Source organism: Copadichromis virginalis, linkage group LG22, assembly GCF_057382275.1.
Source record: "Copadichromis virginalis isolate Kocher_CV1m ecotype Utaka linkage group LG22, C_Virginalis_male_GT1.1, whole genome shotgun sequence".
Taxonomy (NCBI): Eukaryota; Metazoa; Chordata; class Actinopteri; order Cichliformes; family Cichlidae; genus Copadichromis; species Copadichromis virginalis.
Genome location: NC_140638.1, coordinates 35,613,686 through 35,638,228, shown reverse-complemented (window position 1 = coordinate 35,638,228; position 24,543 = coordinate 35,613,686). Strand labels below are relative to the sequence as shown.

Sequence of the window (24,543 nt, the reverse complement as noted above, 5' to 3'; positions counted from 1 at the left end):
CTGCAGGCTCAGCTCCGAAATTTAGCAAAAGAAACAAAGAGATTCCAGCCTCAAAACAAGTCAAAGAAAACTTATGCCCAGGTACAAGTGGCATCAGAGTGTAGTGTGAATGTTAAGGCAGAAAAGGCTAAACATTTCTCAGAGTCGTCAGAGCTAGCAGAGATGGTCAAGAAATTAGCATTGAGCCAGGAGGAGCAGATGGCCAAGTTGACCCACCTTTAATCGAGAATTGATGCTCCATCCTCTGCCACTCCACTGAGAGTCCGACCACCTCCTGAGGTGGTCTCCGGCGGTCGCCGGGGCAATCATGGGCGAGCAGCAAGTCCCCACACTGCAGGTGAACAAAGGTGACGGAGGAGAGAGCACTCCCCTAGTTGGTCCCAGGAATGAGGGGGAGGTGGAAGTCAACGGAATGAAGTGCAGGGCACTCATCGACTCTGGCTCCCAAATAACCAGTATTACGCATCAGTACTGGCGCAGCCACCCCACCCTCCATAAACAAAAGCGACAGCCTTCTACGATACCCATAGTAGGTGCAGGGGGCCAGAGTGTCACCTACCATGGTGTGCTACGCATCAACCTGAAATTGTTGGGGAGAGAGTTTAAGGGTGTGCCTGCTTTTGTTGTCACTAACACAGAGTACTGCTCCTCTGTTCCTCTGCTTGTGGGAACTAATGTCCTCCGTGCCTCCAGAAGCCACCTCCAGGCAACCTACGGCCAGCAGTTCCTTCTCCAGGTCAAGGAGACTCATCCGGAGTGGTACACCTCCCTGCTAGAGATTGGGAGCACTGAACAGTGTGATATGGATGACACAGTGTGCCCCGTTGTTTATACTGGTCGTAAGGTACACATTCAAGCAGGGAAAGAGATGGATTTAATGTGCAAAATAAAAGCTGGACCACAAAGAAAGACTTATACAGCCCTAATTGAAGGCCACCCCTCCCTGCGGCTCAGCCAAGACATCCTGGTCGCCAGAGTTCTTGCTGATGTAAAGAAAGGATGTGATGAACCTTTCCCAGCATGCTATCACTATCAAGCCTCACACGCATCTGGCCAAGGCATCTCTGGTGGAAAGTATTGTGGACTTTTCAGACAGGATGCAGGGCAGTCATCACATTCGCGGAGGCAGAGAAGCATGCCTGGGTATGGACCACATGGTGGCAAGCCAGGAAGTGGATTTAAGTGGAGCAGATGTCGAAAACAAGCACCAGCGTTCCCTTCTTAAAGAGCTTGTGGAAAGGAATGTAGGTGTGTTCTCACAGCATCCCATGGATTATGGCCATATAAAGACTGTGCAACATGAAATCCCTCTGGTTGAGGCTTAGCCATTCCGACTGCCTTACCGTAATATCCCCCCATCACAGTGGCAGGATGTGAGAAGGTTGCTGACAGAAATGGAGGCAGCAGGAGTTATCAGGCCCAGCAAAAGTCCATATGCTTCACCTGTTGTGATCGTAACCAAGAAAGATGGATCACTAAGGCTGTGTATTGACTACAGCAAACTGAACTCCTGTAGCACGAGAGATGCTTTTCCCCTCCCCAGAATAGAGGAAGCCCTGGAGGCTCTAGGGCAGGCAAGATACTTCTCCACCCTTGACCTCAGTTCTGGTTATTGGCAGGTAGAGGTGGCGGAGCATGACAAACACAAGACGGCATTCAGCACCTCTATGGGGCTTTTTGAAGCAAATCGTATGCCCTTTGGACTGCAGAATGCTCCCTCCACCTTTCAGAGACTCATGACCTGCTGCTTTGGCGATCTGAACTTCACCCACCTCCTAATCTATCTTGATGACCTCATCGTATTCTCTAAAACCTTTGATGAGCATCTGGAAAGACTGCAGCTGGTGTTTGATCGGCTTCGGGAGCATGGCTTGAAGTTAAAGCCTTCTAAATGCCAGCTTGTGAGAAAGGAGGTTCAGTATTTGGGTCAGAATGTCTGTGAAGGTTCTCAGTCATCCAGGTCATCGTAGTCAAAGGAGCTTGCAAAGAAAAGCGTCTGGACTTCTTTAAGTTACTTGAAGACGTTTCACCTCTCATCCGAGAAGCTTCTTCAGTTCTAAGGTCAAATGGTGGAGAGTCCCAGATATAAACCTAGTGGGAGTGACCCCCCACAGAGGGACAAAAGGACCCCCTGATGATCCTCTTATCGCCTGAGCCAAGGTGTGAAACTGGGTGTGGGTCCCAATCAGCCAGAGTTTCGGGTGAGTTCATTGTGAAACCTGGCCCCACCTTATCATGCGAATTCCTGAGATCAGATGGCCCAGGATGTGAGTGGGCGTTAAGGCGTCTGGGAAGGGATCTCAAAACTCGATTATAGATGGCAGAGAGTTGGTGTCGTAAACCACCGCCTCTGTTCAAAGATGGTCGCTCACAGTGGACATAGATGGCTTCTTTCACTCCTCTTTCAAACCAAAATGTCCAAAATGTGAACATTGGCATCCTCGAAAGAGTGTCCTTTATCCTTAAGATGCAGATGGACAGCTGAGTCTTGTCCTGTGGAGGTGGCTCTTCTGTGTTGTGCCATGCGCTTGTGAAGTGGCTGTTTGGTCTCTCCAAACAACAGGAAAGACCAAACAGCCACTTCACAAGCGCATGGCACAACATAGAAGAGCCACCACTGTGAGCGACCATCTAAAGGACATCAGTGCAGGGCAGAAAAAATACCTTGTTATTGGCCCTGTCTTGCACTATAAGAGTATGAACCAGAAATCAAGCCGCAGTGAGCGGATCAGTGGTGGAGGGCACGTGGGCCTTCTCTTAAAGGAGTGGAGAAGGTTAGTGGTAAGGGATGGCATCCTGTACCGCTGCATGCAAGACAGCCAAAGGGGAGTAGTTGAGCAATTGGTGCTACCAGAGGATTTGCGTATATCAGTCAAGACTGCTCTCCACGATGACTCAGGCCACCTTGGTTTTGAGAGGACATTGCACATGATAAGGGAGAGATTTTATTGGCCACGGATGTTTCAGGAAATCAAGGCTTGGTGCGAGCAATGTGAGAGGTGCTGCCTTAGAAAATCTACAACCGCAGGGGTCAGGGCCCCCCTGGTCAGTATCCACAGCAGTGCCCCCTTGGAGCTAGTTTGTGTAGATTTTTTTAACTGTTGAGAAATCAAAAGGTGGTATCGAAAATGTCCTCGTTGTCACTGACCATCTCTCATGCTATGCGCAAGCACACCCCACTAAAGACCAAAGAGCCAGCACAGTGGCTAAGGTGCTGTATAGAAACTTTTTCTGTCGATTTGGCTTCCCAGCAAAATTGCATGCAGACCAAGGGCGCAATTTTGAAAGTGCTGTGGTGAAGGCACATGGTAAATGCACCGGAATCACTAAGACCCACACCACGCCCTATCACCCACAGGGCAACGGGACAACTGAATGGTTTAACCGCACCCTCATGAACATGCTGGGGACGCTAGAAGCTCACCTGAAGCCCCGGTGGCATAATATGTGGATGCAATGACATACGCCTACAACTGCACCCGCCATGATTTGACAGGGTACACACCATACTACTTAATGTTTGGCAGGCATCCCCGGCTCCTTGTCGACTTGGTTTTTGGGCTGTCAACCACTAATGGGTCGGGTGGATATAGCGAGTATGTCCAGACCCTGCATGACTGCCTGTCACAGGCTTATGCACAGGCTAATCAGGCCACGGTCTAGGATTAGACAACGAACATCCACAAATACATCAGGAAGATGGCCACAACTGACCGCGCGCTCAGTGAATACCTCAGGCAGCAGAAACCCAAGAAAGAGGAGGAAGAGGGGGAACCATCATGGAAGGACAGGCCCCTGCACGGTATGTACCACCAGCAGATAGCGGAGGTGGCTGACATCCGGAAGTCCTAGCAGTGGCTGGACAAAGCTGGATGGATAGACAACACAGAGGCACTAATCATGGCATAACAGGAATGAGCTCTGAGGACAAGATCCATAGAGGCTGGGGTCTATCACACCAGGCAAGACCCCAGGTGCAGTCTGTGTAAAGAAGCCCTTCAGACAATCCAGCACATAACAGCAGGGTGCAAGATGCTAGCAGGCAGGCAGGCATGGAACACCATAACTGAGTGGCCAACATAGTATACAGAAACATCTGTGCCGAATATGGAAAAAAAATGGAAGACGCCCCCTAGGGTGGTGGAGAATGACAAGCTAAGATCCTGTGGGACTTCCAGATACAGATGGACAAAATGGTGATGGCTAAATAACCGGACATAGTGGTGGTAGACAAACAGAAGAAGACGGCCGTAGTTATAGATGTAGCGGTTCCCGGTGACAGCAACATCAGGAAGAAGGAAGCCAGAGAAGTACCAAGGGCTCAGAGAAGAGCTCAAGAAGATGTGGAGTGTGAAGGTAACAGGGGTCCCAGTGGTAATCGAAGTGCTTGGCACAGTTCTAGGAACAGCTAAGATACTGTGCAGGACCCTCAATCTCCCAGGTCTCTGGTAGAGGACCTGAGCTTGAAGGATCGACCGCCCACAGGGGCGTGGATATTTAATGGTAAAAAACAACAGAGAAAATTATTATCTCATTTATCAAAAGATAGAGAGCAATAACACATCAGAAAATCTCTCAAGAAATTTCAACAAATTAAATAAAGAGTAGAAAAACACTTGAAACATATTTACGTATACCACTTAAAACAGGCTTAGGATCTTATTTTCCAGTGTCATCTCATATTGATTCTACAGTAATACAGAGAAAACATCAAAATCAGACAATGGCCTATGAGCAAGCACATGCCAAGAGTAAGAATGGAAAAACTCCCTTTTAGCAGGAAGAAACCTCTGCCAGAACCAGACTCAGAGAGTCACATCTGATGGGGGTGATGGGGTTGTCACATATTGTTGGCCATTTGGGATTTGGGCCCACATTTCCAATTGCCCCTACACCTAGAAGCTCAGGTGGTTGGACAGCTTTCCCAATGTAAACTTCAAAATTTGATCCTGTTGTGATTTGGCACAAAACAAATAAAGCTGGATTGGTCCAGCAAGGACTAATATCTTGAAACCCCATTTTCTTGGTGTACTGGGTAGCTATTCTTGTCCATAAATGGCACAATTTGCTCATCCACAATTTCTCTTGCATAGAAGGAGAAATAGTCTCATCATAGTCACCCATATTGAGATTGAGCAACTGTTGTTGCTGAAATGGAGAAATTTTTAATGCCCTCTCACTGTGCAAGAAGTATCACATCAGTATCAGCATGCGAAATGTGCACAAATCAACGTCTCCTTCAATATTGCACAGCAGGGCCCTGAGGCAATGAAGAGAAAAACTGAATTGCTTAACACGCAAAATAAAAAAAACAAAAAATCATGAAAACATCTCTACAGCTTCATATGCTCACGCTTGTTTTTTATTTACAGGTTATGTCATTTTAAATATCATTACTAGGGCAAATATTCTTACTTCAGTCTCACACCATATGTTCCTCCAACCATGTGTCAGAAAAAGGTGTCCCATCTTCAAATCATGCTTGATAGTGACTCCCACATTTTTTCTATTGGACTTTTTCAAACACTGATTGGTTGGCATCATACATTCACATGTAATATAGACATGTAATAGGCATGAGGCTTAAATAAACTTTCTGTTGCCCAACAGCAATGCTGTAAAGTCTATTTAAACGTAAATGAAACTTATAGTTGGACATTTTAGGATAATTTGTCCAATTGAAAGAAAATAATAAAATAAATACATCTCTTTTTAAAAATATTTATCCTTTTTGATTTGCTTAAGCTTCTTAAGTCAAAAATATTCAACGTATTATTTGTTAAAATTATTCTTTTTCTTTTTAGTTCTAAATTAGTTTTCTCCACAGAAAGTGTCTGATTCTGTTGCTACTTTATGAAGGCCAAGTACATAGTTGCTAACTTAAAAATGATAAAATCTTTATTGAAATCAGTCCACATTTATCTTTTTTAACTATTTTTCAATTTTATTTAACAACAAAGACAACATACATCACATAAAACTACAAAAAAGTATTTTTGGTTGCCCAACATTTTGTAATTTTGGGTAACAAAGAGTATATTTAAGCATCATGCCTCAAATTACTTTTGTAATTTTGTTATAGCAAGTTTCAAAATAGAGATATTGTGGTATAAAAACCACACACTCATCAAGGAAGGCATGAAAAGCTGACTTCAGAAATTCATGTCCGTCTTTTATACTGTCTTTGACTTAATCAGAATTTATTTGGAACAAAGAGGAGGTATGCCAACGTGGAAGCAGAGAACGCTTGTTATTTTTCTCACAGAAGCTGTGTCTGAATTCAGCGGCTGTTAAATTCGATGGTCTAGCCTAGCAACTGTGACAGCAGCAGCTACAAAGGTTAATTCTAAATTATAATTATAATATATATGATATCTATATTTTATATTTATTTATAAGAAAGGTCAGTGGTTGAATTTAACTCAGCTGTCTCAAATATTGGATCATGTTTCAGATAAAATGAAGGGTAAACCGATGTGGCGGGTCTAACAGGAGAGAGGTTATACATGACACGTGACATTCTTACAAAATATTATGCAATGTTGTATATTAACCCAGAAATATATCAAGCATATACCAATCTACAGCAGTAATATGCAACACCCACATACAAGTAGCAGCAATATACATCCAAAAAACACCATGTTTCACTTAACTGGAGAAAGACAACACTGTTTTCCCTGACATTTATATTTTAAGTACATTTTGGTGCTAATACCCGCACAGTTTAAGTTTTTGAATTTACAACTTTTTGCTGTCCTTGAAAGACCTCAGTACTCATTCTGCTGAAACCACTACAATCCCACTTTGATAATAAAATATTGTAATATGAGCTAAAATTACTATTACTATAATATAAATTAAACCCTCATTGAAGCTGTCCACAGTTCCCTTTATTATTTCGTCTTTCTATAAACATCCTGTCCTGCAGGATAAACCTTAGTGATTCAGGTTGAGCAGAGAGGTCTTGACAGTCTCTTGGAGCTTCCCAGCAGGCACAGGGACATGGACAGGAGGGCTTTGTATGTATAGTAGCACCAGGGAGTCACTGCTCTGTTAGAAAAATAAAAGGATTCATTTTCCAAAATAAAAATTACTTTCTTTTTCAGCTGCTCAGCTAAAATAGATTTCCAGAAAAATGAATGTGAATGCACAGGCATTTGTGGGCCGCAACTGAAGGTGCCTTTAAATGTAGACAGCCTTCATCACCTCACTGTAATGTAATCAACCTTCACATTCAACCTTGGGATTCAGAGGGTTCAGGGACATGGGAAAGATGCAAGAATATGTGGAAACTCACCCATTTAAAAGGAAATGAACTGCTTTCTCAGAGAAAAAAAGGGGTTGAACAAGAAGAGTGACAGAAGATAAAGGAGGAATTAAAACTGGATATTAATAACAGACAGCAAGCTATTATATACTATATATTTCTACTCAGTGAGTTAAAAAAAAAACCTCTGCATTTATAAATGCAACAGTAATTTCTTATTTTTGTTTCATGCTGCTTAGATATAGGATTGTAATTCAAATTGGCATTCTTAGGACTTTTATTTCTTGGCACAACCTTGGTGGCTACCTGTAGACATGATGAACTGTCTCCTTTGAACAACCACCAACTCTGCCGTGAGTGCAGTTTGTTTATCTTCACCGAGACGTGGCTAACCGAGCTCACGCCCCAGACTAACGTAGACCTATGTGGATTTACATCCGTGAGACGCACAGGCCAGCGGGAAAAATCAGAGGTGGGGGACTCATTGTCTACATTAACAACAGATACTGTAACCCTGGACACGTCTCCGTTAAAGTTTCGGTATGCCGTCTGGACCTGGAGCTGCTAGCTGTTAGCTTGCGGCCATATTATCTATCTCGGGAGTTCAGTCATGTGATCTGTGTGTGTGTTTACATCCCTCCGAGGGCTGACACAACAGCTGCCTGTGAGGAAATACACACAGTTACAGCAAGACTGCAGACACAACACCCCAAGGCTTTCATTATTATATCTGGAGACTTTAATCATGTCATACTGAATTCTACTCTGGCTGCTGTTCACTGTCCCACACGGCACAACAGGACAATTGACTTGATGTATGCTAATGTGACAGATGCATGCAGAGCTACCCCCCTCCCCCCACTAGGGAAGTCAGAACACAACCTGGTCTACTTACAGCCACAGTACACACCCCTCGTCCAAAGGCAGCCTTTGACAACGCGTTCCATTAGGAGATGGACCCCAGAAAAGGAGGAAGCTCTGAGAGACTGCTATGACACCACAGACTGGGATGTTCTTCTGAGCCCACATAGCGAGGATATAGAGGGGGCAACACACTGTCTATCTCAACTTTTGTGTGGATGTGGTCGCCCTGCTAAGACGGCATGGTGCTATCCTAATAACAAACTGTGGGTAACACAGGAAGTCAAAGCTGTCCTCAACATGAAGAAGAAGGCCTTCAGAAGCAAAGTGAAGGAGGAGATGAAAGCAGCACAGCGAGAGGTGAAAGGCTGCCTAAGGGAAGCAGAAGACACCTACAAGAGGAAGGTGGAGCAAAAGTTGGAGAGGAGGTCTGGAATGGTGTGAAAACCATCACACAGGCCACAACATCAAGAACAGCACAGTGGGGGGGGCTGTGGATAAGGCAAACGAACTCAACAACTTCTTCAACCGGCTTGACCCCCCCTTTACAGAGCCCTCTCCCTACTTTCCTATGTCCCTCAATTCTCCCCCTGACACTATGGTAAATAATAAATTGACTGATTCTTATATAGTGCTTTTCTACTCTCCCGGAGTACTCAAAGCTCTAAGCTGTATACAACATGCCACATTCACCCAGACTGGAGGAGCCAGGGATCAAACCACCAACCTTCCAATCAGTAACTGATCAGCTCTACCTCCTGAGCCACAGCCACCCCCTCCTCCAACCACTCTCTCAACAGCATGACAGCCCCCCCCCCCCCCCCCAAAGTGTCACAGTGGACCAGGTCAGGAGACAACTGAGGAAGCTTCGCCCCAGGAAGGCAGCAGGCCCAGACAAGGTCTGTCCTAGGATGTTAAAGGTGTGTGCTGCTGAACTTGGGGAGCCGCTACAACGAGTCTTCAACCTCAGGCTGCGACTGGGGAGAGTGCCCACCCTATGGAAGACATCCTGCATCGTCCCGGTCCCCAAAAGGAACCGGCCCAATGAGCTGAAACACTTCCGACTGATGGCACTGACGTCACATCTTATGAAGACTCTAGAGCGGCTCTTCCTCAACCTCCTCCGACCACAGGTACAACATGCCCAGGACCCACTACAGTTTGCATACAAGGCGGGTGTCGGAGTGGAGGATGCCATCCTGTACCTCCTACACAGAGCCCACTCACACCTGGATGGGGGAAAAGGCACGGTCAGGATCCTGTTTCTTGACTTATCTAGTGCCTTTAATACAATCCGGCCCCGTCTGCTTCAGGAAAAACTGAACAGGATGGAGGTGGACCCCTGGCTCGTCGCTTGGATCTCCGACTACCTCACTGACAGACCACAGTACGTCAGGCTGAAGGACATCACGTTTGACACTGTGGTAGTTTGCAGACGACACGGCCATCATGGGGTGTATCTGGGATGATCAGTAAGAGTACAGGAGACTGGTGAGGAACTTTGTCACATGGAGTCACACAAACCACCTGCAACTCAACACCTCAAAGACCAAGGGACTGGTTGTGGACTTCGGGAAGTTTAGAGCAGGGCCACTGCCGGTTCAGATAGAGGGAGAGGAGGTGGAGGTGGTCAACATGTACAAGTACCTCTGGCTGTGGGTGGACAACAAACTGGACTGGTCATGCAACATGCAGCACCTGTATAAAAAAGCCCAAAGCCGACTGTACTTCCTCAGGAGGCTGAGGTCTTTTAACATCTGCAGGAAGCTCCTGAGGATGTTTTACCAGTCGGTGGTTGTAGGAGTCCTGTTCTATGCTGTGGTGTGCTGGGGGAGCAGCACAACAAAGGACTCATCCAGGCTGGAAAAACGAATCAGGAAGGCTGGCTCTGTGGTCGGCATGAAGCCGGACACTCTGGTGACAGTGGCAGAGAAAAGGACATTAAAGAAACTGCTGGACATTATGGACAATGCTGGGCATCCTCTGCACATGGTCGTAAACAATCTGAGGAGCCTATTCAGCGACAGGTTGCTTCTCCCAGAGTCCAGAACCAACAGACTTAAAAACTCCTTTGTCCCACACGCCATCAGACTGTTTATCTCCTCGTTGGAGGAGAGAGGGAGGGGAAACAGGAGGACAAATGAGGGGGGAACAACTAAGCTGAAGTGATTTTTTTCACTGTGCAATATTTGCAATATTTTTTCTTATATTCGACTGTGCAATAATCACTGGACAATAGACTCACTCAAATGTGCAATCCACTGGTATTCCCATTTATCCCTATTATATATTTTTTATTTATATATGTGTATATATCGTATATTTATGCTCATATCCTTGCTCTCATTCCCCTTGTTTTATCTTTAACATGCAACTTCTGTCGGTGCTGTGCTACTGGAAACTAAATTTCCTGGAGCAACCCACCCGAGGGATTAATAAAGTTTCATCTAATCTAATCTAAAATCTTTTTGGTCATTTATTTAAATAGCCTTCAGGGATCAAAGCTCTTCTTTGGATGTTGTCTGTTCTCTGTTGATGATACCACACTGTTTCAGTAAAACTGAGGTCTGGGCTCTTGGGAGGCATATGATAGCATGTTTGGGATCATTGCCATGCTGACAAATTTAGATTTTTCCAATCAAACGCATTCCAGATATTATTGCATCGTGTATCAAAAACTGACAGGACTTTTCTTTGTTCATAATTCCATCAGTTTTGACCTGACGTCCAATTCCGCTGGTGGAAACATAATAAACTTATAAACTTTATTTATAAAGTTTCCCCATATCCCCAAATTATCACAGAGCCTTCATCCTGTTTTACAGATAAACACTCAGGACTGAACCTGTCTCCTCACCTCCTCTGTACACAATGAGCCAAAAAGGTCAAATTTGAGTCATCACTCCATCAGCTGTGCTACCCCTGATTTTCAGTACAGTTCTTATGTACCTTGGCAGCCTTTTCTCCTAGTTTTTTTCTTTAAGAATGGCTTCTTGATAGTCACCATTCCAGTAAATGTACTTCTAATGAGGTTCTGGTAAATACTGTATGGATCAACTGAAGGGCTAGATGCATTTCTCAGTTCTTTGCTGCATTTTTTCCCCATGCTACTTAAGGATACACTACATACCATGCTGACATATGCCAACTTTTTCCAATGGCTCTTTGCGAGTACTCCTTGTTGCAAAAACAATGTTATGCCTGTTATAATGACATATTTATCTTTAGCATTTTTTGCAGATTCAGCTAAAGAAATTAGAAAAAATTATGTGTTTTTGATACAGCCTGCTAGTAACAAAGTAACTGAAGATATAGTTCTTTGCTAGGTTGTCAGATTCATTCCTTATGTTTGGTGCCATTTTTTATCTTTGAAAGATTAAAGCTGCTTAACAGAAAAAAAAGAAAAGAAAGAAAAACAAAAAGGACTCTGAGAAGTCCAAGGACTGAAGAACTGGACTGTAAATGAGTGAAAAAGTCCATGTCCAAAGAAAACGATTGAAATACTTTTAGAAAGTCCTGATAACTATTACCACTTTAATAAATTGGTTCCTTGGAAGCAGAATATTAAAAAATGAGTGGTGGCTCAAAAGCATAATGTAAATGACAAAAGTTAAGTGAAGAACATTGCAGTCCAGGCCTTGAACTGTCAACAAGCCTCTTCCAAGTAGAGGATCCCCCAAAATCTTGAGAAACATTTTATAGGCAGTACATAAAACATCACCTTATGCAGGTCCAACTTCCAATATACTATCACATACTATCTCACATACGCATAGACTTCCAAGGTTAAAGTGATCAGGATGCGCTTAACTTTGAATGACTTAAGTACCTGGGTAGCCTTGGATTCAGAATCCAACCTGAACACACTTATGCATCAGCTGTATGCGTGTTGCTCCCATTGTTATCCATCAGACCTCACAAGTAATTTTTACCAGCTCACTCAGCTTACATCATCCAATATAAAGGCTTCTATTAGAGAAATGAATAATATCAAATGAGCAAAGGTGACCTCGGTCTGCTCACGTGCTATCATGGCTTAGACACAATTGGCTGAGCTCAGCTTGTATCCGTGCTACCAAGTGTGCTGCTTGGTACTTGACAGATGCTTGAGTCTGAAGCAAGATGGGCAACAGAGACTGCAGTTTCAATCCTGTGATCTAATTTCTAACCCATCATCATCCCACTTCCCTAATGAAAGGAAATGCAAGGTCCCATCTGTCACAGGGAGATATTGCAAATGGAACCTCTCCATAGTGAAGGAAGTTCCTGAGGCAGAAATGCCTTCAACCATGTGCAAAAGGATTTGGATGATGTATAAAAATCATTTTAAGAGTTAAATTAATATCTGCAGACTAGGATATTGAAGACTCTTACTTTCTTTAGTTGCATCCCTGCTTTTTGCCACTCTGCATCAAAACAAACGTGTTCCTAAACCTGCTGTTGTGTCCCAGATCTTTCTGAGGATATGAATCATCTTCCTTATTGCTTTCCTTTAAGGGGGCAGTCCAGTGTGCATGCAGCATCATTCAACATGATTAAAAATCGTGCTCTCTCCTTTAGTTTGTGTTTTGTCCCATCTCCCTTTGCTCTCATCTTCCTGCCTCTTGTTTTCTTTTCCCCTCACACCCAATTGGTTGCCTTCCAATTGGGTTCAAACGCTCACTTTTAAAATTTTCTGTATGGAGGTTGCATGTTCTCTTTGTGCTTGGATGGGTCACTTGGTTAAATTTGGCACTAAAGTGTTCTGACTGATGAAGACACAGATGTTGGTCCACTTTCAAACTATCCACAGATTGTATTTATTTATTTTTCTCCATGCAAGGTAGAAGACGCTCTCAAACACACAACTTCAGAAACCAAAGTTTTTCAAAATTTCCAAATCCTACATGTTTTTAAAATTTGAGTTCCTTGCAATGGATCATGTAGACTGTAAAACAGTTTAGATTTTGACAGGTCACTAATTTGTAGTCAGTGTTGGGGAGTAACAGAGTACATGTACCGGCGTTACGTATTTAAAAAACAAAAAATGAGTAACTGCATTCCCTTACAGTTACCGTTTGAAAAGGTGGTATTCAGAATACAGTTACTTTGCTGAAATAAATGGTTTACACGGCGGTCTTTTCCTGTTTCATATGTTAGGCTAGGCCCTCTCTGTTTTTGGTAATTCCACGCTGGTGGAAACCCAAACAAAACACACATTAAGAGGCTCTAATGCCTGTGTCTCATCTCTACTTGTGGCCCGCAAAATGACGTGAAGAAATATTTTTAAAAATTATTATTCACAAAAATGATTTAATATGAAGGCAATATCAGAGTGTTACAAGCTTCACCCTAAACAATGTAGCCTCATGGGCAGTGTTGTCCGTGCTGCAGGGAGAATGGACTGCCATACCCGTGATGTGTCTGTGAGAGGGAGGGAGAGAAAGAAGAGTAGAAAAGTGCGAGTATTCACCAACCAGAAATGGGAGCTGGAAGCATGTAAATATAATAATTAGGGATTCACCGATACCGATACTGGTATCGGGTATCGGGGCCGATACTGTAAAATGTGTGTGTACTCATACTCGTAAAAGTTAACCGATACCATGAACCGATACTAACTTATTTCATTAATCAGAGGGAGGCTTGTGATTTTTGTTGTAGTTTTTTAGATTGGCCACTAGGGGGACATCCCGTGCTAAACAGGCACAGGGTTAGACGAGTCAGACTGGCAGCTCCAGATAAAAAAAGAGAAACTGGAGGCTGCTGTAGCTAGGCTAAACAAAATGTCAGCAGTGTGGACCGGAACAGCCGACTTTAACTCAGGTTTTGGAAAAGCGATGAAAAATGTCAAGAGAAAATCCACGGGCAGTTAAAACAACAGAGGCTCTGACTCATTTTATCGCTCTGGATGACCAGCCAATGCCAGTCGTGGAAAACATAGGATTCTTCTCAGCATACTCGAGCTGCGATATGAAATTCCCAGCCGCCCACACATCAGGGAGATAATGGTGCCAAAACTTCCTAAAGAGGTAAAGACAAGCAGTGTGTGCGCGATGTCAGTCCTTGGTTTAACGGCACAGTGGACTGATGATCCACGGGCAGATGGGGAGTTCGTTCGTCAATGCCAGATACTTTCGTTATTTTGTTTGTTTGTTTACAATATGGACACTCTGCACTCTGCATTTAAAAGTTTATTTTATTCTCAAACCTAATTTGTATTTATTTTATTCCAAACAGAAGTGTTTATTTATTATTCCGAAAGCTCGAGACAGTGCCAATAGTTCAGTGATATTTTGTTAAATTACAATGTGGAGACTCTGCAATAATTTAACAGAAGTGCTTATTTTTCACTTGAAATTTTTTTGTGGTCATTTTTATTAAGATATTATTTATTATCGTCAGAGAATAAAATAAAACCTGTCTTCCAATTCATTGCATTTGTGTGTGTGTGTGTGTGTGTGGTAGAAGTATCGGTTTTTGTACTCTGTATCGGCAAGTACTCAGATCCAAGTATCGGTATCGTATCGGTTTGAAAAAATTGGTATCGTTGCATCCCTAATAATAATAGCCCAGTTGTAAGTAAGCTTACAACGCCTCTCTCTGTCTCTCGCTAGCAAAGTTGACCCAGACAACAAAGTAAAGCTAGTTTTCAGCTACGAGCCCAACACGAACCCGACGTATCAGCCAGAGGTCCCTTTACTACGGTTCGGAGCCGCGGACCTGTTTTATATACGCGCGGAACAGTTTTCTATACGAGATCGCTGCAAAAAGTGCAGCCTTACCTAATGTCCAGCTACTGTTACTCATTTTATATCAAGATTTAAACATCTAGCTGGTGTTGGTATGGAGCGTAACCTTCAGTAATAGTAATAAATCACACAGCAATAGTACATTCATGTAGTTGTAAAAAGCATGATCCAAAGTAATCCAAAGTGTTCAGAATCCGTTACTCTCATTGAATAACGTAACGGAATACGTTACAAAATACATTTTGGGGCATGTAATCTGTAATCTGTAGTGGAGTACATTTTAAAAGTAACCTTCCCAACACTGTATGTAGTTTGTCATATCTCTCAGCAAAAAGCATTACTACTTAGATCATCTGCTTCCATCTCACCCTGTCCCTAGGGACCTCTTCTCAGACACCAACCCTCTGCATGTCCTTGTTTACTACATCCATGAACCTCCTCTGACGTCTTGCTCTTTTTCTCCTGCCTGTCTGCTTCATCTTAAACATCATTTGTCTAATGCAGTAGCTTTGCACGTATCCAAATAAGCTTTACCTCTCTAACTTGTCTTGTCTTATAAGACAAACAGGACAAATTGTCTTATTTGTCTTGTCTATCTCAGTCATTCTCAGTGAAAAAGAATATTAACATCTGACGTTTTTCACTCCCAACATCTCCAAACCATACATCATGGCAGGTCTCACTACCATCTTGTAAACGCTCGCTCTCACTCTTACAGCTGTCCTGTCTCAAATCACCCTTGGCACTCTTCTCTCCCCTGCATTTTCTCTCTTCTGTCGTCTGTTTAAACTCATCTCTGTTTATTAGTTGTTCACTTTTCCACCTGCCTCCTTGTCATTCACATACATATTCGGTCTTGCTTCTTCTGACTTTCATTCCTCTTCTCTCTAGGGCATGCCTCCACCTCTCCAGGTCTTCCACCTGCTCCCCAATCTCACCACAGATCACAATGTCATCTGCAAACATTATAGGCCACGGAGACTCCTGCCTGACCTCATCTCATCTGTCAACCTCTCCACCATTGCAGACAAGATTTCCATCATTATTGGGGAAATTTAAAAGTCAGTGTGCACTGTAAATCAATACAGATTTAAGGTCTGAGTCTTATTACCCACTGGAGCAGAAACTGGGTTTCATCAGGACGCTACAACACAGTACAAACATCCCCACAGACACAGTGGCCAGGAAAGCAGAAGAGCATCATTTCAAGACGGCCCAGAGTAAATGTGGTTATCCCAGGAACAGCTGAGGCGCATTTTCTCAAGCCATAACATTTCAGTGGCTTTCAACGCCCCCGCCCCCCTCTCTGGTCCACAGGAAGGACTAGGTCCCCTTGCACAAAAGGGTCATGTAGTGTATCCGGTTCAGTTCCAGGTGGATTACCATGATTTATATATTGGGGAAATCAATTTATAATGTACCACCATGGTACTTTGGTCAATGGTCACAAGAGTTTGCATATTAATGATGGTGAAATTGACCTCACGACCCATTGTTAGTCAGTTGTACCAGTTGCAGTCATGTAAACCTACAGTTTATAAGGTTAGGGAGACTGAGAAAGAGACTTGGATGAGTGATGAAAAGTTTCTCCCACTGAAAATGCAATGTCCACATGAACAGAATCTACTCTCTGGGGCCTCTTGGAGCCATTTCATAATTCATTTCATCAGTTCAAACAGTTGTACGTAAGTACTATTCATATATGTCAACACTTTGCCATAACCTGTCAGAAGACTCAGTTTCCACTATCAGATGAGTAGAAATTGGTTAGGATGTTCAGGAACAATCCAGGAATCACCAAGGCTCAAACCTGCAATGAACTGAGAGCTGCTGAAACACCAGGGTCACTGTCCACAGTGAAGTGCAATTTACCTTGACATAGACTGAGAGAGTGCTGACCAAGAAGGAAGCCCCGGCTCCAATATTGACAGCTTCAAGTTTTACTGAGATTTACAGCTGCCCACATGGTAGGGCTGTTCGATATAACGATATATATCGGATGACGATATAAAAACGTCTATCGTTTCATTTTACGCTACCGTTTGTTTCGTGGTGTCGCAAAATAAACAGTTTACAGCAATATTTTTTCATTGTTTTGATGGTCACTGTAGTGGCTATATTCATTTCTTAAAGTTCTCTCTTTCTCTTATATTTAAAATAACCACACTACGGACGGACAAGCGCCTGTTTTTATGGGTTGTCGTTAGCAACAACGACGGTAAAACCATCGCATGTCCGCTTGTTTATTTTCCACATAAACCTTTCACAATAAAGCTCAAGATCCTGTTGAGACTTATGGTCAACCAAGACAAAGACTTGAGCTATTTGATTATATTAACAAGAGATATATAGGTAAACGGACTGGTTCTTATATAGCGCTTTTCTACTCTTCTGAGCACTCAAAGGGCTTTACACAACTTGTACATTCACCCAATCACACAAGCACATTTTTCTAAGTGCTTTCTAAGTAACATTCACACACACTTTCATACTCCAATGGATGCATCTGAGAGCAACTTGGCTAGTATCTTGCCCAAGGATATTTGGCATGCAGACTAGGGGAAGCCAGGAATCGAACCACCAACCTTCCGATCAGCAGATGACCCGCTCTACCACCTGAGCTACAGCAAGTGTTCATGGATTTCAAAGGTGAGGCTTTGAAATCCATAAACACTGTCAAGCATCGTGCTTTGGGGTTGTTTTGCTGCTAGTGGTATAAGCACAATGGAAAAAGTTGAGGGAATAGTGAAGAAGGGCAAGTACTTCCAGATTCTTTAAATTCACCTCATATCAATATCTTTACGATTGGGACACAACTGGGTGTGCCAACAGGACAGTGATGTCAAATGCATATCAAACTGGTTTGGGATGAATAAAGCAGGCTAATCATGAAGCTTCTGGAACTGCCTTCTAAAAGCCATGACCTCAATCCTATTGAATATTTGTGAACCATGCTTAACAGCCAGGTTAAGCATGGCCAGGAAACCAACCACTTTATATAAACTCTACCAAGCATCGTTTTCAAATATCAAACCAAATTATGCCCAAAGCTTATTGATGGCTATCAGAAGTGTAAATAACTAAAGGCTTTACAAGGAACTTTTAGAACAGCAAGATAATAATGTTTCATTTTTTTATGTTTGTTAATAACTGCATGCTGTAGAATAATATTATCACAAACTTATTTTGATGGCACCCAGCTGGGAAGGACTGTCTGTTCAGCTGCAAGTCAGAACAGTCCAAAAGCACTGAAGATGGTGGTTAGCCACTCTGTGGGAAAACTTTTAATTTAAACCAAAAATGCTCCTTAAAAACAAATTTGGCCTTTAGCTCGTTAACTTATATTTCAAACACAGCACAACACCAGTAATTTCACTGAGCATTTGAGCAGTAGTGTCCATTCTGTCCCTTCATTCAGTTTAGGAGGTCTCGTTGTTATTCACTTAAGATGCTCTAAGAGCAGCTTTTATGAAGGAACTCACTTGGAATTGTTAGTGCCATTTATGCAAGTAAATCATCTTCCTTTTAATCCAGCTCCTGTAGATCCCAAAGCAGAGTCTCTGAAATAGAAATGATCGTCTCCATCAACACACATCTTTCCACTAACCCAAGGTTTTTAGGCACTTTGTTGCCTAAAACTTTTTGGACAGACTCACAGATTGAGTTCATTTGAAATCCTCTAGTAATTAATTATTAGAACACTCATTTGGTCTTCTGCAGAAATTTAATGTTACTTTAAGTACAGATATGGCAAGTTGTTGGTTAAGTCTTTCATACTGTACGAGCAGCCTCACTTTTTGATACCATTAAATTCTTTAGTGTCTGTTCCTGCTTGTATTCAATTTCCCAGCTCAAAGCAGCATTTGAAGCTCCCAGCTGGGACACACTCTCTTTTTGCTCAGTATTAATGGCAATAAAAAAACAAAACATCCAGCACATTGTTATACACACTGTTGTGACGTTATGATATCCAGTGACCAGAGGATTTCAGTGGAGCTGTGTGGATGTTTTAGCAAAAATGCAGTTGCAGAAGATTAGAAGTGAAGTGAGGATAACTATGTGAGACGCTGCTTTTATAATGCATCCCCACCCTCCCCTGCCTTCCTATATGTATCTGTCTCTGCAGGGTTTTTTCCGCCGAAGCATCCAGAAAAACATGGTGTACACGTGTCACCGGGACAAGAACTGCATTATCAACAAGGTGACGCGGAACCGTTGTCAGTATTGCCGCCTACAGAAGTGCTTTGCAGTTGGAATGTCCAAAGAGTGTGAGTTTCTGACACAATTTACACAAAGTACTGATGTGAGCAAATTAAATACAGCTGTTGGTTTGAAATAAAGGATTTGTTGTGGTCTATATATTCCAAGCAATAGTAAAATCAGGGGTATTCAGTATTTATTTTTTCAAAAAATAAGAATTGCAACATTTAATTTGATTAACTTATGTAGAGGAGTAACTGTCTGCATTTGCATTAATATATAAAATGTCCAAAACAAGAGAAAATATGATTTTTTTAATACAGTGAAAAGATGGAATTGGAAACATTCTATCAGACACAAATTTTCAAAAGGATGTTTAGTGTCATTGTAGTTTTGTTGTTTGAACTTAACAGATTTAGTGCTGAGTAATCAAGCATTGTTTGTAAAAGATGGCTGTAAGCACTGGATCTGAGAACTGAAGTGCAATATCACTGGGAGCCGGCTATATAGTAGTTTTTCATACCTTCATAAAACATCTTGATCCAATAGTCACCCATTCCAATTTTTTTCACAAACCTCAAAATATTATGTTGAAATGAGCTAATTTGACTCCTTCTGCTCAGTGTGATGGTGGTCCTCGTGAAAATAAATTATTCCTTAATTTGATATTAGCCCTCAACCAGAAGTTTCACTCTTATGTTTCACTCTGGTTACCAAATGCAGTCACATCTTGGTTCTTAGTGCTTTTTTACTCTACCTGAGCACTCAGACTGTTTTATATAACACAACCATTCACACTAGCACTTTTTTCAACACCTAAGCACTCTCTATCTAACCTTCACACACATTCAAACTCCAGTGAACACATTATTGCCCAAGGATACTTAGGCATACAGATCAGAGCATCTGGGGCTCAAACCACCAACCTCCCGATTAGACTTATTCTACAAAGCTATAATTTATTATTTGATTTCTAAGATATAAACTAATACGTTTTAATTACAGACATGTGAAAATTGTGTTTTTCACAGGACTGTGAAAACCAGTACATACTTACTGCTTCTAGAAGTAAGAACTAAGTCCTGCTAATTTATCATCAGAACGTGTGACCATCTCTACAAAAGGTTTTGTCATGTTACTTGTCTGGAACTTATTTTCTCTAAGTTTATATAAAATCAGTGTTAGTACAAACAATGGCAGTAAGAAATATTGCTTTAAATAGCATTTTTATCACTTTGCCCATCAGAGCAGTCTAGTGATATTGAAGGAGAGGTCAGAGGTCAAATGTGATATTTTGTCAGTTTGACCATTTTTTGAATGAAATGCAATTTATAATCTTCTTTCTTCAATCCTCCAATCTACTGAACAAGACCAAACAAGGGTCAACAGCAGAATGAGCTGATTGGTGTTGACAGAGAAGAGTTGGAAAGCTTTTTATGGGCACAGCCCAAATACTCAATTCTGCTCTTTAACACACAAATGCTTTGTCCTTACAAATGCAGCTTCATTTAAAGGGATATTAACAGGCTTTCCAATGGCATAAGGTTTCTTGCAAAGAAGTATTGTTATAAAAAAGATAGAATCCACCACAGACAGTGCAGTTTGTTTAAAGGAAGGGATGCTGCTGCAGGGCAAGTATTGCTACTCTGGCTTTACAGAGTAATTCCATAGTGACCTGTATTTTAGCCAATTCAATTCAGTTCAATTAAAATTAATTCAGTTCAATTTTATTTATATAGCATCAGAACAGCAGGCACTTTTTATTGTAAGATAAAGACCCTACAATAATACAGAGAACACCCCAACAATCAAGAGACCACACTTGGTGACATGGGAAGGAAAAACTCCCTTTTACCAGGAAGAAACCTCGGCCAGAACCAGGCTCAGGGAGGGGCGGGGCCATCTGCTACATCCAGTTGGGGGTGAGGGAAGGAAGACAAATAGGCGCACTGTGGAGGAGAGCCAGAAGTTAATGATGAATAATGATTAAATACGGAGAGGTGTATAAACACATAATGAGTGAAAGAAAAGGTGAGTGAAGAAGAAACACATTATGGGAAGTCCCCAGCAGCCTCGGAGCAGGATTTTGAATTCTGGATTTAACAGGAAGCCAATGAAGGGAAGCCAATACAGGAGAAACCTGCTCTCTCTTTCTAGTCCCTGTCAGGACTCTTGCTGCAGCATTTTGGGTTAACTGAAGGCTTTTCAGGGAGTTTTTAGGACATCCTGATAATAATGAATCACAGTCGTCCAGCCTGGAAGTAATAAATGCATGAACTAGTTTTTCAGCATCACTTGTTTCTAATTTTAGAGACATTGTGCAAATGCAAGAAATTTCTTTAATCAAACTATCTGTACTTTATCACTTGCTGTTGTTAAGACCCTCAAGATCCTCTGCATCACAGACATTCATAGGAACAGTTTGCATTTCATAGGTTACTGGTGTCCCTTGACTGAATCAGAATTTATGGTTTAGGTCCACTTTACGTTCCATTAGTCTCAGTGGGGAGGGGGTCCATTCCCTTCTGTTATACACTCTAGTAGAAGTGGAAAATATGATATCGTGATTTCCTTAGGCTAAGCACCCCCACAGGGCCCCTGATTAAAAATAACTTACTCTATTTCCTATATTCCTGTTGTGATCCTCAGCCTCTTACCCTAACTACCCTAACTGTCTGTTTGTCAAATAAAGCTGTCTTTTTCAGCTTGGTTTGCCAATACAAACCAAAAACTACGTTCTTTGGTTTGTATTGCCAACTACTAGGAAATGATACTGGTATATGGGGATTCTAAATAACAGATGTATCCAAATATCATGTCACGTTTGAGCTCTGATGTTGCATCTGCCTTTCTTTCAAGGTGACTCCAATATGCATAATATCTTCAAAGAAGGTATTATCAAGACAAGGATAATGAGCTGCCTAGTTAGTATAATATTTTATAATAAGGTTCTAATGTCATTATTCACAAGTCAGTACCTATTATGCATTACCTACTGCTGCATAATGTTTGTGTAATCAAAGTAACCTTCTGTCTGAGTTTTGTCTGAGTTTTACTGCTTTACAAACTTCTTAAAGTATGTTTTTTTAAAGAAAGGAAAAAATGACTACATACACAACACGATTTTCTTAGAGTTAAATACTGCCCAGAGTGAGAGCTGCCTTTACAGAGGTTTGCACTCTCTGGAAGAGAGTTCTTTCTTGGTTGATGGTTTCAATTAGTCTTATGTATGTGTGAATCATCACAGTAATATATATAAAATTACTCCCAGTGTTGATCTTGTTACAGGGAATTCTTACAAAAAGTTACGACTGGCATCTGCTGGATGTGCTAGCTTGCTTAATTGTCCACAGACAGGAGTGTTAGCTAATTCCCGTCACTACTAGCTATGGTTTGCTCATCTCTCCTGAACCCAAATTTTAACCATAGATCAGCTGTCATACCAGTTACCCTCCAGTAAGGCGATCTTATCTGCAAGACTTTATTTGGATTGTACTAAGGACTTTCAGAGTAATTACCAGCTTTTTAGGCCTTACAAGGCAGGCCCTCGTAAGAGCCATAAGCAATGGCTCTGACTTTGGATTGTGGAGGTGATTGCTCTTTGGTATACTAGCCTGCAGCAGCAGGGACCAGAATGCCTGCAGGCTTACTCCACTCATGGTCTGGCAGTGTCCTGGGCCCTTTTCAGAGGAATGTGAATCCAGGTATCTGTGCAGCAGCAAGCTGGTCTTCACCTCTCACCTTTGTCCGGTTTTACAGGCTGGATGTCTCAGCTTCAAGCAGAGTCCTCACCTATCCAAGTGCGGACCCAGAGCCCAAGCAGTGCTGGGCTCTGGGTCCGCACTTGGATAGGTGAGATACTGGCTATTTCTATGACTGCTTGAGATAAGCTTGTCTAACAATACGGGAGCCTCCATTTTTCCATAGTGAGAAATGCTAGGAATGAGAACCTTAGGTTACTTTGTAACCCCGGTTCTCAGAGTAGCATGAGTGAGATGTCTCACCAGACGGCCCTTCTTGCTGGGATGAAGCAAGAGGAGGGGCTTATCTTGAATAAAGACTATGCAATATTTATATTTAACAGTGGGTGGCTTGGTCCGACATGTTCATTGCAATCACCAGCCAATCAGAACTGGCAGAATGAGATACATGATTATGAGGAATATGCAGGGAACCGCATCCCATAGTGGACCCAGAACAGTATGTGAAGAACTACTTAAACTTTGCATAGGTTCTTTTTTGGGTACTCCGGCTTCCTCCCACAGTCCAAAGACATGCACAGACAGTGTTAGTCCTGCGACAGACTAGCGACCTCTCCAGAGTGCACTTTGCCTCTCGCCCTATGGCAGCTGCAATAGGCTCGAGCCCTTCAGCGACCCTGAATTAATAAGCAGAATAGGATGGATAGTTTGACCCCCACTGGATGGGATGCAGCTAGGCACCAGGGGGCAACTGAAGCATTTCGGCTTTCTAGAAGCCACTATAACATTTTATTCACTCTTTGCTTGCAAATAGGCAAGCACACAGATCTTCCCTTCAGCAGCTGAAGTAGTCGACATGTGAAGCCCTAAAAAACACTTTTTTGAGGATGTTAGCCGGCTTTGAATTGAACTGAAGTAAGGACACAGAGAAAGGTACTTTTATCTGACAACCACATTAGCAGTGTGTTAAGTTGTAATTATAATTAAGGTATAATTAATTATGACATTAATGTGGGAGATGGGCAGCAGAAGTTATCTGATGGGTAGGCAGGGGTTGGGTTCACCAGCTGGAGTCAAATGGATCTTGGTCTTATCAGTAGCAAAGCCTGTTAACCAATAGTGAGATCATCATAGAGCAATCTTTTATTTTTTAAGTTGTGTTCGAGTTGTATTTGACTGCTGAGGTGATTTGGTTTCTCTGTATTATTGTAGGATTATTACATGACAATATAAAGTGCCTTGAAGCAACTCATGTTGTGATTTGGTGCAATATAAATAAAACTGAAATGAATCAAATTAAATTGAATTAAAAATTTGCTCCAAGGTAATATTTTAATATTAATAATTTGTTATCCTGTAAGTCTCTTATAAAACCACTCTGCTAAGTGGTTTTATAGGACTTTTTCTAGGCTATTGAGAACTTGTGACTGAGGGAGGGCACGGCATATTGAGACACTTGTAACAGATCAAGAGCCCTTTGGGCAGACATTTCCTCTAATCCTTTGTAATACTTTCATTGTTGTAAAAAGAGCGACAGATTCAGACCTTGATTGGCAAATGCCTGGCTGGTTATTCAACCAGTTAGTCGTGGATGTGAGCAGACATGAGCAGACCAAGAGTAAACATATTTGTTGACACATAGATTCAGTAACATGACTATGAAGTGTCATATAACAAACTTATCACAAAATATATTTCAGAAATAATCTGAGGGACAGAATAATACTTTTTTAATAAAAAAGTAATGTAATAAATAATATACCCAATTACTTTCTCAAGC

General features: G+C 42.1%; 1 protein-coding gene across 2 annotated transcripts in view; it reads left to right on the top strand.

Moving 5' to 3' along the window:
* LOC146683794 (retinoic acid receptor beta-like) overlaps nt 1-24,543 on the top strand; it is a 165,191-nt gene that overhangs the window by 95,270 nt on the left and 45,378 nt on the right. For both annotated transcript variants that reach the window (XM_085447045.1, XM_085447044.1), the window contains exon 3: nt 18,989-19,130. In XM_085447045.1, the coding sequence (XP_085303171.1) occupies nt 18,989-19,130 (142 nt within the window). The remainder of the gene's footprint in view (nt 1-18,988; nt 19,131-24,543) is intronic.